The following is a 12,885-nucleotide window of genomic DNA, read 5'->3' on the forward strand; positions in this document are numbered from 1 at the left end:
ACAAGGTTGGAAGTTCAACAAATCAGTCAATATACTGTGATTGTAGTTGTTAAAAATGTCATTCATATCAATTCATGCATCACCTAATTTCATCGTAACATATAGGCCTGGCCTACAGAAAAGAACATTTATGTTTCATTTATCTAATATTGTATTGGTCATAATATACAATGATTTATAGCTTGTCTTTGTTGAATAATACAGAACATAAAGAGCTTTAAATCGCAATCGCAATATGTCTAATACATCGCAATATGTCTAATTAATTAAAATCATGAAACTGAAACAATTTAACATCAATTTATCAAAAGTTTAGCAAAAATTACATGTTTAGGGCCCTATTAAATGTTTTATTTTTTCCAACATTGTTTTATTGTTACCAAATTCTGTGTTTTAACATGTCTAATTGTTTGAAAGCATAAAAACATGTTTCATTTATTCTTACAATAGCCTAATTATCTTTTTCCTCAGAAATTCTGTGTTGTGTATTTACATTTTTTTTAAGGCATAAAACTAAAATTAAACAAATGTTATTTTTGGAAAATAAAGGGGATTTAATATTACAATTAAAACATTGAAGAAATATTGTATGATTATTCCTTAAAAATAAGGTTTTAATAATTTTAGTAGTAGTAGTAGCCTATTTCGTACATTCTACTGAACAATAGTAATATATTTCTGCCGCAATGTCTTCAAGTTAAACCGAACTTTTATTTTGATGGGTTGCCGTGAATACCTTTAAATTCCTGTGTTTATATGATATGAGGATCGTTTTACTCAAATGAAACGGTAAAATGCTCATGAAGTGACTCTCAGAGCAGTTTTGGAGATGTTGTTCATGTGTTTATGTCCTCATTAGTGAGACGACAGATGTTAATATCACCGGAAGCGTCACGCGCGCTTCAGTACAAGTAGTACACAAAACCGTCGTTTAAATAAGATAAATAACATAAGGCTATTTAGTTTGTTTAATAAAAGAATAAGGTATAGACCTGTTCTATAAGAAAAAGTAACTTTAAATGACTTCTGCTGTGATCTGGCGCTATAGAGAAAATACAATTCAATAAAATTAACTTGACCTTCAAGGGGGGCAGGGGTACCTTTGGGGGGTATATAATATAATGGCAGGGGAAACACTGTAATAGATCAGATTAAATAAGAGAGATTGTTTCTATTCTACTCTATTCTATTCTCTATTCTATGTACTTATTTTATTTTTATTTAAAAAAAATGATCCTCTAACACTAACGTTCTAAAATATTTTTCTATTCTTTCGACTTTTTTTTTGTAAAAAAAAAAAAAAAGAGACCCTCTAAAACGAATGTTCTCTATTCTATCTACTTGTTTTCTTTTTACTTATTATAAAAAATAAATAAATAAATAAAAACCTTGCTACGTGTACTGCGTTAGGCTACCCGAAACACTTACATTATTGTAAGTAATAATATTACTTATTAATAAAAAGAAGTATTAATAAGTGTGCTAAATGACTACATGTAAATGTATTGCTCTTTTGTTGGTTTTGATTGCTTCTATTGTCCTCATTTGGATAAAAAGCGCCTGCTAAATGCCTAGATGTAAATGTAAATGTTTCTAACCAAGCGGTTGAACGGTGAGATTCCCGAGCTCCATGGTCCTCTGTTCGATGCGTTCCCATTTGCCATCCGGATCTCTGATCCACTGCGCAGCCTCGCAGAAATATGACCCAGAATCCTCGGGTGCCAGAGCGCTCATCTTCAGTACGTACAGATCCCGGCCTCCGTCCCCCTTCCGCTTCTCCACAGCGATCTCTCCGTCCCCGTATCTCTTCCCGTAGGCGCCGCTGCGGCCCGGTGTCACGCGCAGCTCGCGGTCGATGCCGATGATCTCTCTGAGGTTGTGACCCTGAGACTCCGGGCCCCTGCTGCTGCGCACGCCGAACGTGACGGACACGTGAGTGTGCTGATCCGATTGGACAGACGTGGCGCACGTCAGCTGAAGCTCCGTGCCTTCGATAACAGGTTGGCCGCTCAGAATGCGAGAGTGTGTTATGAGCAGCGTGTCGGGAATCACTGCGGAAATAAAGGACAAAATGCTTTCAATTCATATTTATATGTAAGAATATGTTTCTTAAAAACCATTCAGAAAATGTTCTTTTTGCCCATTTTGATGACATGACTCAATAGGTTATGCAAAATATTAAACAGTAAAACCCCAAGAAAATGTCATAATATGCATGATTAAAAAAAACACATGATAGTTATTTTTTTAATATATATAGAAAGAGAGAGAGAGTAAATAATTTGTATTCATGTTGCTTTCATATGGTTTCAAAACTTTCATACCATTTTTATATATAATAATATATATTTTTTTACAATAAATACTATTTTTTTTAAATGCGCAAAGCCGACCTCATACATCATCCACCTGAAGCTGCTTCCATGTACAACTGTTGGCGCAAGCTACATTAAAGTGATTATTACGTTTTGAATATGTATATTTTTCTTACAAAAATGCATCTATTCGCTATAGGAGGCCTTTGTTCACCCCCCGGAGCCGTGTGAGACTTTTTTTTTTATGGATGGGCGCTTTTTATTTAACTTCTTTTGGACTGATGCATGCAACACCCGCTGAGTGGCATTAAACAGCTTGAAAGATCAAAGACCATTTTTAATATAACTCCGACTGGATTCGTCTGAAAGAAGAAAGTCATATACACCTAGGATGACTTGAGGGCGAGTAATTTATGGGCTAATTTTCATTTTTGGGTGAACTAACCCTTTAAGATATTTTTGATCAAATCCAAGAGCTCTCTGACCCTCCCATAGACAGCAAGGTTACTACCACGATCAAGGTTCAGAAACATAGTAAGGACATTGGTAAAATAGTCCATGTGACATCAGTGGTTCAACCGTAATTTTACGAAGCTATGAGAATACTTTTTGTGCGCAAAGAAAACTAAAATAATGAGTTTATTCAACAATTCTTCTTATCATCCTGTATGCTGTGGCACGCCGCCAATGTGGAGACAATATCACGATGCATGCGCTAGCTTCCGCTTCATGTAAACGATGCATGCGCATGGCATAGCACAGCATAAGGGATGAGGAGGAGGAGAATTGTTGAATAAAGTCGTTATTTTTGTTTTCTTTGCGCACAGAAAGTATTCTCTTAGCTTCGTAAAATTACGGTTGAACCCCTGATGTCACATGGATTATTTTACCGATCTCCTTGCTACGTTTCTGGGCTTTGATCATGGTAGTAACCTTGCTGTCCATGGGAGAGTCAGAAAGCTCATTGGATTTGATCAAAAATATCTTAATTTGTGTTCTGAAGATGAACGAAGATCTTACGGGTTTGGAACGACAAGAGGGTGAGTAATTAATGACAGAATTTTCATTTTTGGGTAAACTATCCCTTTAAGACTATTTAAGACCTGCAGAAACCCCTAATAAGAATTTCCCACATGCATTTGTAACACAATTTCTTTTAATAACTTTCATAATCATCAACCAATCTGTCATTTTTTCTGATTTACCACCTACCTTTGACCACCACTGATGAGCTGTAGTTCCCTAGGAAGCGGGTGTCAGTGCTGGGCGTGTAACACTCGTAACGGCCCTGATCATCTGGACGCAGCCTCTGGATGATCAGTCTGGCTTTGTCGCCCGAATCCCTCTCGACTCGAACCTCGCCGGCCTGCACGCGACCCTGGAACGGCGCATACGGAAAGCCTGCGTCCCGTGTGGACACCACACCGATCTGCCGACCCTCAGCATCCTCCCGGTACAGATACCACTCAAAATCCTGCGTCCGTGGACCTTCGTATCCCGAAACGGCGCAGGGCAGGGACAGCGAGAAACTTGCGACCCGATACAGCGGCCCGGCGGGAAGAGTGACCTCACGGCACACGCAGCACTGCAACTCTAACACACAAACAGAACGAATGTTAATCAGTCTGAAGGTTAACCACAGGGATCGCTACATGCAAAGCGGTTTTCCGAGCGAGGTCGATCAATTAGCTCACACTGCACAATATTTACACTCAAATAATCTAATTTAAATGGGAATATTGCACAAAAAAATTCTAATTAAATTTAATCTATTCCACACCTACTAAAGCACATGTGATGCTCGTAGTGTTTTCAAGCATCTGCAGTTTCAATATACGAGGACACGAACACACAAAATGATTCACACACACAATGATTGTTCAAAATGTACATGTACAGGTGTTTCTTCACCTATGCCGCTTTTAGAAACTAAACTGCATATCTTCTAGTTAGTATGTGATGCATTCTAAATACAATCTTAAAAAAATATTTTAACATTTTCTGCATACTTGCACCAAATTACAGCTTGATTGGAAACAGTACACAATAAAAATACTGATATTTACCTTGATTTTTCTTCATATTTTATCTCAATCTCCTCTCTGACACCTCTCAGAAACTAGTTTTAGAAAATTAAATCTTTAATAGGCCAGAATGGTTGGTTGTGATAAAAATTATGCAATTTGCTATTTTTATAATTGATATAAAGTTGTATTTTCAATTCAATCTGAACTGATATATGTTTTATATGTAGTGGTATGTGGCGTGTCATGTTGATCATGGTTTTATGTCTCTGGTGTATGTGTAAAGCACTTCAACTTTGGTTGTTTTATTGGTGCTATTATAAATAAATATAATTTTTATACAGTAGGAATCAACACATGCATAGCAGTTTTCTGAATGAGATCAATAAATTAGCACACTACACAATATTCCCACTTAAATGAGGGCACCGTCAAATATGCCCCATATTCCCAGGACAGGGCGTATGTATTGTTTATTCATGCCCACCCTTTGTTTGAGCATGTTGTAATGCGTCTCTGAATGAAAGGGTCAGAGTAATGAACACTAATGCCATTCTGCCAGTCTTTTACAACCTGTGAGCTCACAGCTGAACCCATCGTTTTCATAGGGCGAGTCATTTTGCAGACCTGTCTGAAGGTTATTTGCATACATCCTCATTCTGCTAAAGGAACCAGAAATAAACCAGACACTCTTAACCATATTAAGCTATTACATTACATTTGATACATGAACTTCTAAGACCTTTAAATGATCGACATGATCTAACTTTGCTGTTAAACCTGTTGCACTCAATCTACTCATGTCTTCTGTCGTCTGACTGATAGTTTTTTATCAAGTCAAAGCTCTTGTGTAAGCTCTTTCAGCTTGTGCTTCACGTGTCTTTTTGCTCTCAAATCTTGACTGATTTTGATCAAGTAAACATCAGAATAACTGCAGTAATATCTCCAGATGAACACTTACTGGACTGAAGCAGCTCAGCTTTACTTGATTCTCCATCAATCATGTTTTAGAGTCTCAAATCTGATCCTCAGGATCTTTTAAGGAGCGTTTGTTTCCAGAAGCTTTACTTTCACTGTTCCTCAGCGGAGGAATGATCTTCACAAGCCTCCAGAACATCTCACATCTCCTGAGGAGCCTTTATTTGTTCATCTCTCAATCAGCATTGCATTAGATCATTTCAATCTCATCTTACTAAGACATATTATTGGAGATATAGCGTGACGACTGATATTTGGATAATTTTATGTCAGTATCTGCTCCTGTATTGTTATAAAGATCTCATTGATTTACATTACAAGCACTACAATTTCATAATATAAATATCAGCATCTGCAGCAAATTTAAGCAAGATTAAATAACAGCTGACGCATTTCTTCACTCATTTTCTCCCCCCAAAAAATGTTTATTTGAAATATTTATGCTGAACTAATTCAATAAAATAGGGCAATTTCAGAGGTAAATTTGGGTTTGACGCACTAGGTAGCAAGAGTTAAACTTCTGAAATCCAATGCAAAACCCTTCCCACAGTTGGCGAGCTGTCTGGGTGACTCAGTGTTTGACTGGTGATTGTGAATGCAGATATGTAAACAAGATCAGATAAACTAAGCTATTGTAGGTTGAGTGTTGACATAAGCATGATGTCACCTCTCCTGTTTAACCACAACCTGAAAAACAAAACAGGTGTTGACAGGTTTCCAATCACAAACATTTACCACTGTGTAAACTGTTTCGCCCAAAATACCATAGTACTCAATGCAGGACAGGACACATCTGACATGTTACTACAACTAGTAAGACTCCAAATCCAACTGCTATTTAAAGGAGAGCGCATTTGTATTAAGCAAGAAATCTTTCTGTCATTCTCATTTCTTTTAAAGATGTATTTCTGGCTTATTGTTATGACAGTAACTAACAATGACTGTATTTTGGTGGAAACTACGGTAATTTCTGTAAGTGTTCTCTGGCTCTTCTGGCAGGTCAGTCTAGTTTCGGTGACTCATGGGAAGTGACCACACACACACACACACACCAGATAATGACCAGAGAACAGAAGCTGTAAGCGGATCAGACGCGTAATTAAAGCGCAACCAGAGCAGCAGGCCAGTGGAAATCCTGCACAGCTTATACGTACATTGATGTCAGTATTACACCGTGTGGAAATGAAAGGATCGCTATACTGTATAAAAGTACTGTGCTTTCCTGTTGCTCAAACACTAGCAAAGCCAAAGGTCATAGGTTTGATTCCTAGGCAAAGCAAAGAAAGAACTGGTAGTACCTTAAATGCAATATAAGTCGCTTTGGATAAAAGAATCTCCCAAATGCATAATATAATAAATCATTGTATAAAGCTCCTGTGACAATGCCAACATGAAGTAAAGGGTCAAATAAGGACCATAACATAGTTTAAATCTTTCAAATATTGGTAATAAAATTAAACTAGACACAGGATCAATGAATTGTACACAAAAGCACTCTATCAGATGATAATAATACCAAAGTACATTGATATATATATGGCACCAAATGACCAAAGCACAATGTATTTACATGGTACACCAAGGTACTTCCTTAAAATATATTCCAGTAGAGTATGGCGCTTGCAACAACAAGGTTGTGGGTTCGATTCCCAGTGAATGCATGAACTGATTAAAATAGATCATAAGTCACTTTGGATAAAAGCGTCTGCCAAACGTATAAATGTCAAATAAACATGGTGGTACTATTTTATAAGTATGGTACTCTCGTGATATCCAAAAACATTGAAATATAGCTTTGAATGATTACCATATTCCTATACAATGGTATGTACACGCTACTCCAAGGAATACTGCCATAGACAACATGGTATTACCATGTTACTTTGATACATATACCACTAACTACGTACTACAGCTTAATATTTACATAGAACTGTAATATTAGTAGGCTACATGAATATTACACTATGGTATAGCGTTATAAATGGCATTATTGTACCAAAAAAACATGGTAGTACAATATTACCTCAGTGTTATTACATGGAGCAGATGGACATTAAACATGAGCAGGTTGAACTCACCCCGCAGTAAAGCGATTATCGCGATCCATCGCGATGCCATTCCGCTCTTATCTCCACAACACACTGGCGTTTACACCGTTTTACTATAGTAAAGACACATGCTAGCGTGCTGTCCTTGGGCTGGTGCTGAAATCCGACTGACTAGTCAAACAAGCACGCGCGAGCTTCTGCTTTTTCCCGCAGATTATGTCCCAAAGAGCGCGTGTCATAAACCAGCACCGCAATTGCGCAAACTGTTCGGTGTTCCGTTCGTTATCGCTCATTAACGCCTCCTTTTCCCTCGCGATCACGTCGTCCAAACGATTCGTACATAAATCAGGCGGTCGACTGAAAGTAGTGCGTGACGTCAGCAAGAAGTATTTCATGCTAAAACGGCTTGCCATAGACGCTCACCGTCCAATGAGGTGACGCAGCGCAGACGAACACAGCCAATGGGAGGCCACTGCGATGTGACGTTTGAATCGGTTTTAACGTCTGTGTTTAAATCGATGTTTGAATGTAGGCCAGCACTTCCACTGTAATGCTAATAGGGTTTCCATAGAAACTAATTATTTAATAATATTAATTCCCAGTTGTTTATTTACTAAGTTACTTGTATTTAACATAACTTTCTTGTATCCCCTTGTTTCCTTATTTTCTTTATTTACTTAACCTTATTTAGTTACTACTTTCTCTACCGTACTTACCTAATATTTAATATATTATATATGTTAATTATGTCAATACAGTTTTGTTGACTCCAGGGGGTGCTCGACGCCGCCACATTAAAATCAAAACAATAATTTACACCTGAATGCTTTATTCTCAGTCAATTAAACTGAATATATTTATTAATTTTACCTGAGCAATAAATAGAACATTTGGGCCTCAAAACTAATTGAATAATCTGTTTTAATCACCACATAAAATAAAATTGCTGCTCAGTATAAACCCTTTGATTTGGATGCTTTATTCACAGGATTTTGTTAAACAATTTTAGAGCCCAGATCATCATCATAATCATCATTAGTATCTTATCAATATCAACTTCACGACAATTCAAATAAATGTGATTCTAAAATGAATCAAAGTTATATACTTGACATTTAATTCCAATATTTTATTTCACATGTATTTGTTCTGTCACCTTTGATAAACCCAGCTGCTTACCAAATACACATCTATGGCTCTATCTAGTGGAGAAATTCAACCTCTGCTTTGTATAGTTTGCAAAAGTGTCTCTGCCTAGTGTTATTAAATTAGTGGTTTATATTGAGTTGATGAAATGTTTTGACTAAAACCTAATGTGTGAATAGCCGAATGAAGTTTGCTGAACCCACGTAAAGCTCATATATATTGTTCAGAATTAGTGTTAGTTCTTTTAACACATATTAAACTACAAAAATGTCACTTTGCACCGATGGAAAAGGCATAACAACCATAGATATGTATATATAACGTTACATATCTATGGTAACAACAACCATCCAAGCCACATGATCATCACAGAAACTTACATTGGGTCGTTTAAAAAAGGTAAGCAACCAATCAGAACACCCCAACGGCCGCATAGCAACGCGCGAAAACCAATCAGAACAGCTCAAAAACTGCATAGCAACGCACTAAATGCCCTCCAGCAAAAACATGAGCAAAATCTTATCCAATCACAACAACGCCCTTTAGCACAATAAACCAGATTTTCTTCAGGAAATGCACATTGTATATTTTTATTGTTTATTTTAGACATGTAGATATGATACAGTTTTTGTTGTTTCTTTCATTCTTTATGTGCAGCTCTCACATCTCCTCAGTGGGGCAGCATTGTGTTTCATCTGGACCTGCCCTCATTTCAAAAAACAACTTTTTATCATTGGCCATTATTTTAATCTCACTAAAACATAGTATACACAGAAATAAACATCTCTGCTTAATTAAATATTTACACAGAGTAAACATTTAATTAAACACATCATAACAATCCCTTTTGTCGACTACAATGAATCCCTAGTCAGCGTTCCACACAATGAAGCTATAATATGTGCTGGAGCAGAAAAATGCATTTGAAATGATAACATTTCTATGTATAAATAAATCTTTGGCTGTAGCAGTGCCATACTGTCTCATTTATCAAGCTTTAATCTAAGCATTTGATGAGCTGTTCACTGCCGTCTGAATTATTAATGTAATTGCCATTGCTGAATGACTTGAAAAATATGATCATATTACCCCAATTTTACAGTCTCTGCACTGGCTACCTATTAAGTTCCGTATCAGTTACAAAATATTATTACTTGCCTATAAGGCCCTTAATGGGTTAGCTCCTGCGTACCTAACACGGAGTGGAGCGTTCCGGATCCAAACCCAGGCTGTTGAAGGGAATTCTCATCTGTAATGATCAGCGTCATTATGGGCTCACACTAACTGCAGGACGAGCCGCGCGTTAATTTCAGTGCGTCCCTCAACAACACGTCGCCCCTTCATACATGCATCTTGACATGCATCATGCTACATGAATGCAAGAGACCAAGCCTTCTTCTCCTTCTTCTTAAAGATGAAACGAAACATCATTTTAGACTGGGTGGAACTGAAATATTTCACTGGCCTATAGTGTTATTTTAGTACCACTGATATACTATTTAAGGTTTTATGTTTATATTTTTAGTTGTTTGTGTGCAAACCCACAAAGATATTTCAATTTCTGCTGGATATTAAAGAAGCATGCGGTGGCAGCGGCCCTCAGCGTGCCAGCGGGTGAGTTGAGGGGGGCGTTGTGGCCGTGACTCCGGGGGGGAGACGAGGGGGAAGTGGCTCATGGTCAGGGCCCCTGCCGGACACACTGGCGCCTCTTTCTGGAGGACTTCAGAACCACCACACTCCTCCACCAGAACCCTGCCAACCCAAATCACTCACTTCAACATCCTTCCATCTCTCTCTCGCTCTCTCTCGCCCGCTCTAAAGCTATTTTCCTGTCAAATTTAAATTTCTCTGAACATTTGTTTATGCAGTTTTCAAAAGTCTTCTTCTAATACTTTGGGGCTGCATTTTAAAAGCAACCCAATGCTGCATTTAAAAATTGGTTGTACAATTATAATGTTGCCCCAGTGTTTTATAAATGATGTTGAGATAGAAATGCTGAGACAAAAGAAACTGCAAGGGTACATAATTGACGATATATGTTATTTTAGGGCATTAGAACATGATTCTGACATCATGCCGATATACTGTAGCAAACAACAAGCAAAATTAAACTTTAATATAATTAATACTGTGCCTAAAGTATTAAATGGCTAACAGTAGTGGGATATGTTTTTTCTCTTGTTTTCATTACTGCTACTATTCATTATTATTATAAGTTATAATAGTAATTCAAATCCAATAACTATTTTAGTTTATACTTGCCTGAATTAATATTTACAAGCTTGCAATCCGTCCAATAATAGTTTATCTTGTATGCATTTATTCCGAAGCAAATGGTATAAAAAAATAAAAAAGATAAATGCAACTTTATATCTCACAATTCAGATTTTTTTCTCACAATTTGGAATTTTTGTGTGAAAAATTGTGAGAAAAAAGTTGTAATTGTGAGATATTAACTTGCATTTATCTTTATAATATACATAATCAACTATTTTGAATTCTGACTTTTTTCTCGCAATTCTGTTTTTTGTTTCTGCCACGTAATAAAAAAATAAAGGTAATTGAGGCTTTTTCTCACAATTCAGACATTCTTTTCTTACTATTACGAGTTTATATATCACAACTCAGACTTTTCTTCTCAGAATTGTGAGTTTATATCGCAATTCTGATTTTTTTTCTCAAGTCACAATTGTAAGAAAAAGTCTGAACTGTGAGATGAAAAGTCGCAATTACCTTTTTTATGTTTTATTCTGTGGCAGAAACAAGCTTCTGTAGTTTTTAAATGTTTTATTTATCACAGTAGTTCTTCGTTTTGCATTCGTTTGCTCTTTGAAAAAGCAAAAGCTCCAAAATAAACGTGGAGAAAACGACTTCCGTAGCTTTGCACACTAAGAATGGAAGAACTCAAATGTTCGTTAAGTGAATAGATGAGTGTAAAAACATCTAGAATTATAAACTCAAGGAATTAAGAGTGGATGTCTGTTTTGAAATGTCACAGCTCATTTCCCTAACTTCCATTTCTTTTTTTTTCTGGAAGCAATTTGTCATCCAAAGGACATTTAATAGGGAACATATTATCTTTTTACAGGGGCATGGAGTCTGCCACAGCCTGCCCACAGTTCCTATAAACAGAATTGGTCCATTTAGTGGTGCGTTTGATACATTTCATGGCAGCAGTGAGCTCAGTTACAGACTGGAGCCCGTGAAGGCTCAGATAAGTGCTTCTGTTCACCAGGCCGTTGCCAACGCAGTTAATTTAAATGAGCTAATGATGATCAATCTTCATTTGTGTTGCCAAACTCAATGCTCTCTTTCCTTTTTCGCAATCAGTTTTCCATCTGACCTTCCCCGACCTCGGTTTCTTGTTTTAGGCTCCCCGGTTTTCTCTCCTCTTCTCCTTCATCATTTGTTTTGCAGCCATTGTTGGACGCAGCAGAGCCCGAGGCGTCTCGAGAGCCCTAAAACAAAGAGGCGCTCACCTGCGCACACCTGTGGAAATCTGCCTCTCCCGCTCCCGAGGGCGTCCTGAGGGGAAATACAGGCCTGTAGATGAGTGTGAGGGCCATTGTTACCACTTTAATCGACTACAAAACAATCAGACAGAAGGCAAAATTCATCATTTAATCATTCAGCTGCAAATGCGTGCAAACACAGTTCTGTTTAATTAGTGGTGTTTGTTCAGTCGAGCAGCACCGATTCTGTTTGCTCATACTTTAGGGGGTTTCAAAACCTTAAAACGTATGTTTTAGTTCTGTCAAACGATTAATCGCAGTTTTTGTTTACATACTATATGTATATGTACTGTGTTTATTTATTATGCATGTATAAATACACACACATACAGTATATATATATATATATATATATTGAAAATATTTACATGTATATACATTTATATATTTATATTATTATATTTTATATTATATTTAATATATAAACATAGCATATTTTTCTTATATACATGCATGATGTGTGTGTATTTACAGTATATATACATAATAAATAAACACAGTACACACATATATAGTATTATATTATTAGTTTTAACCCTTGCGGGTCAGTTTGCCTCGGTTTTTGAGTTGTTGAAAATACATGATTTTATTCTTGATATTTTGTGACTTTTTCGTATTTAGCATCATGAACATGCATGCAAAGTTTCGACACTCATGGAATGTGCGTAAAAAAATTCTGTTATGATTACTAATTTCGTGCTTAATGGCAGCTGCATAGAAACTCACCAAAAACATATATATTTTTGAAGCATTTTGTTGTCAGCTTCTCTGTCAATTTTTTTTTTTTTTTTTTACATTTACACATTTGGCACATGCTTTTATCTGAAGAAATTTACACTGCGTTGATGGTGAACGATTT

The 12,885-nt window shown here is 36.7% G+C and overlaps 1 protein-coding gene across 1 annotated transcript in view; it reads right to left on the bottom strand.

Moving 5' to 3' along the window:
* Positions 1-7,741, bottom strand: part of LOC107666132 (immunoglobulin superfamily member 8-like) — a 13,774-nt gene extending 6,033 nt beyond the window's left edge. Inside the window, exons 1-3 of the mRNA XM_016457293.1 lie at positions 7,399-7,741; positions 3,528-3,908; positions 1,599-2,051 (exon numbers count right to left, since the gene is read on the bottom strand). Coding sequence (XP_016312779.1) covers positions 1,599-2,051; positions 3,528-3,908; positions 7,399-7,438 — 874 coding nt within the window. The 5' untranslated portion in view covers positions 7,439-7,741. The remainder of the gene's footprint in view (positions 1-1,598; positions 2,052-3,527; positions 3,909-7,398) is intronic.
* Between the last annotated feature and the right edge of the window lie 5,144 nt (positions 7,742-12,885).

Source organism: Sinocyclocheilus anshuiensis, unplaced genomic scaffold (genome assembly GCF_001515605.1).
Source record: "Sinocyclocheilus anshuiensis isolate Anshui unplaced genomic scaffold, SAMN03320099.WGS_v1.1 scaffold447, whole genome shotgun sequence".
NCBI classification, from domain to species: domain Eukaryota; kingdom Metazoa; phylum Chordata; class Actinopteri; order Cypriniformes; family Cyprinidae; genus Sinocyclocheilus; species Sinocyclocheilus anshuiensis.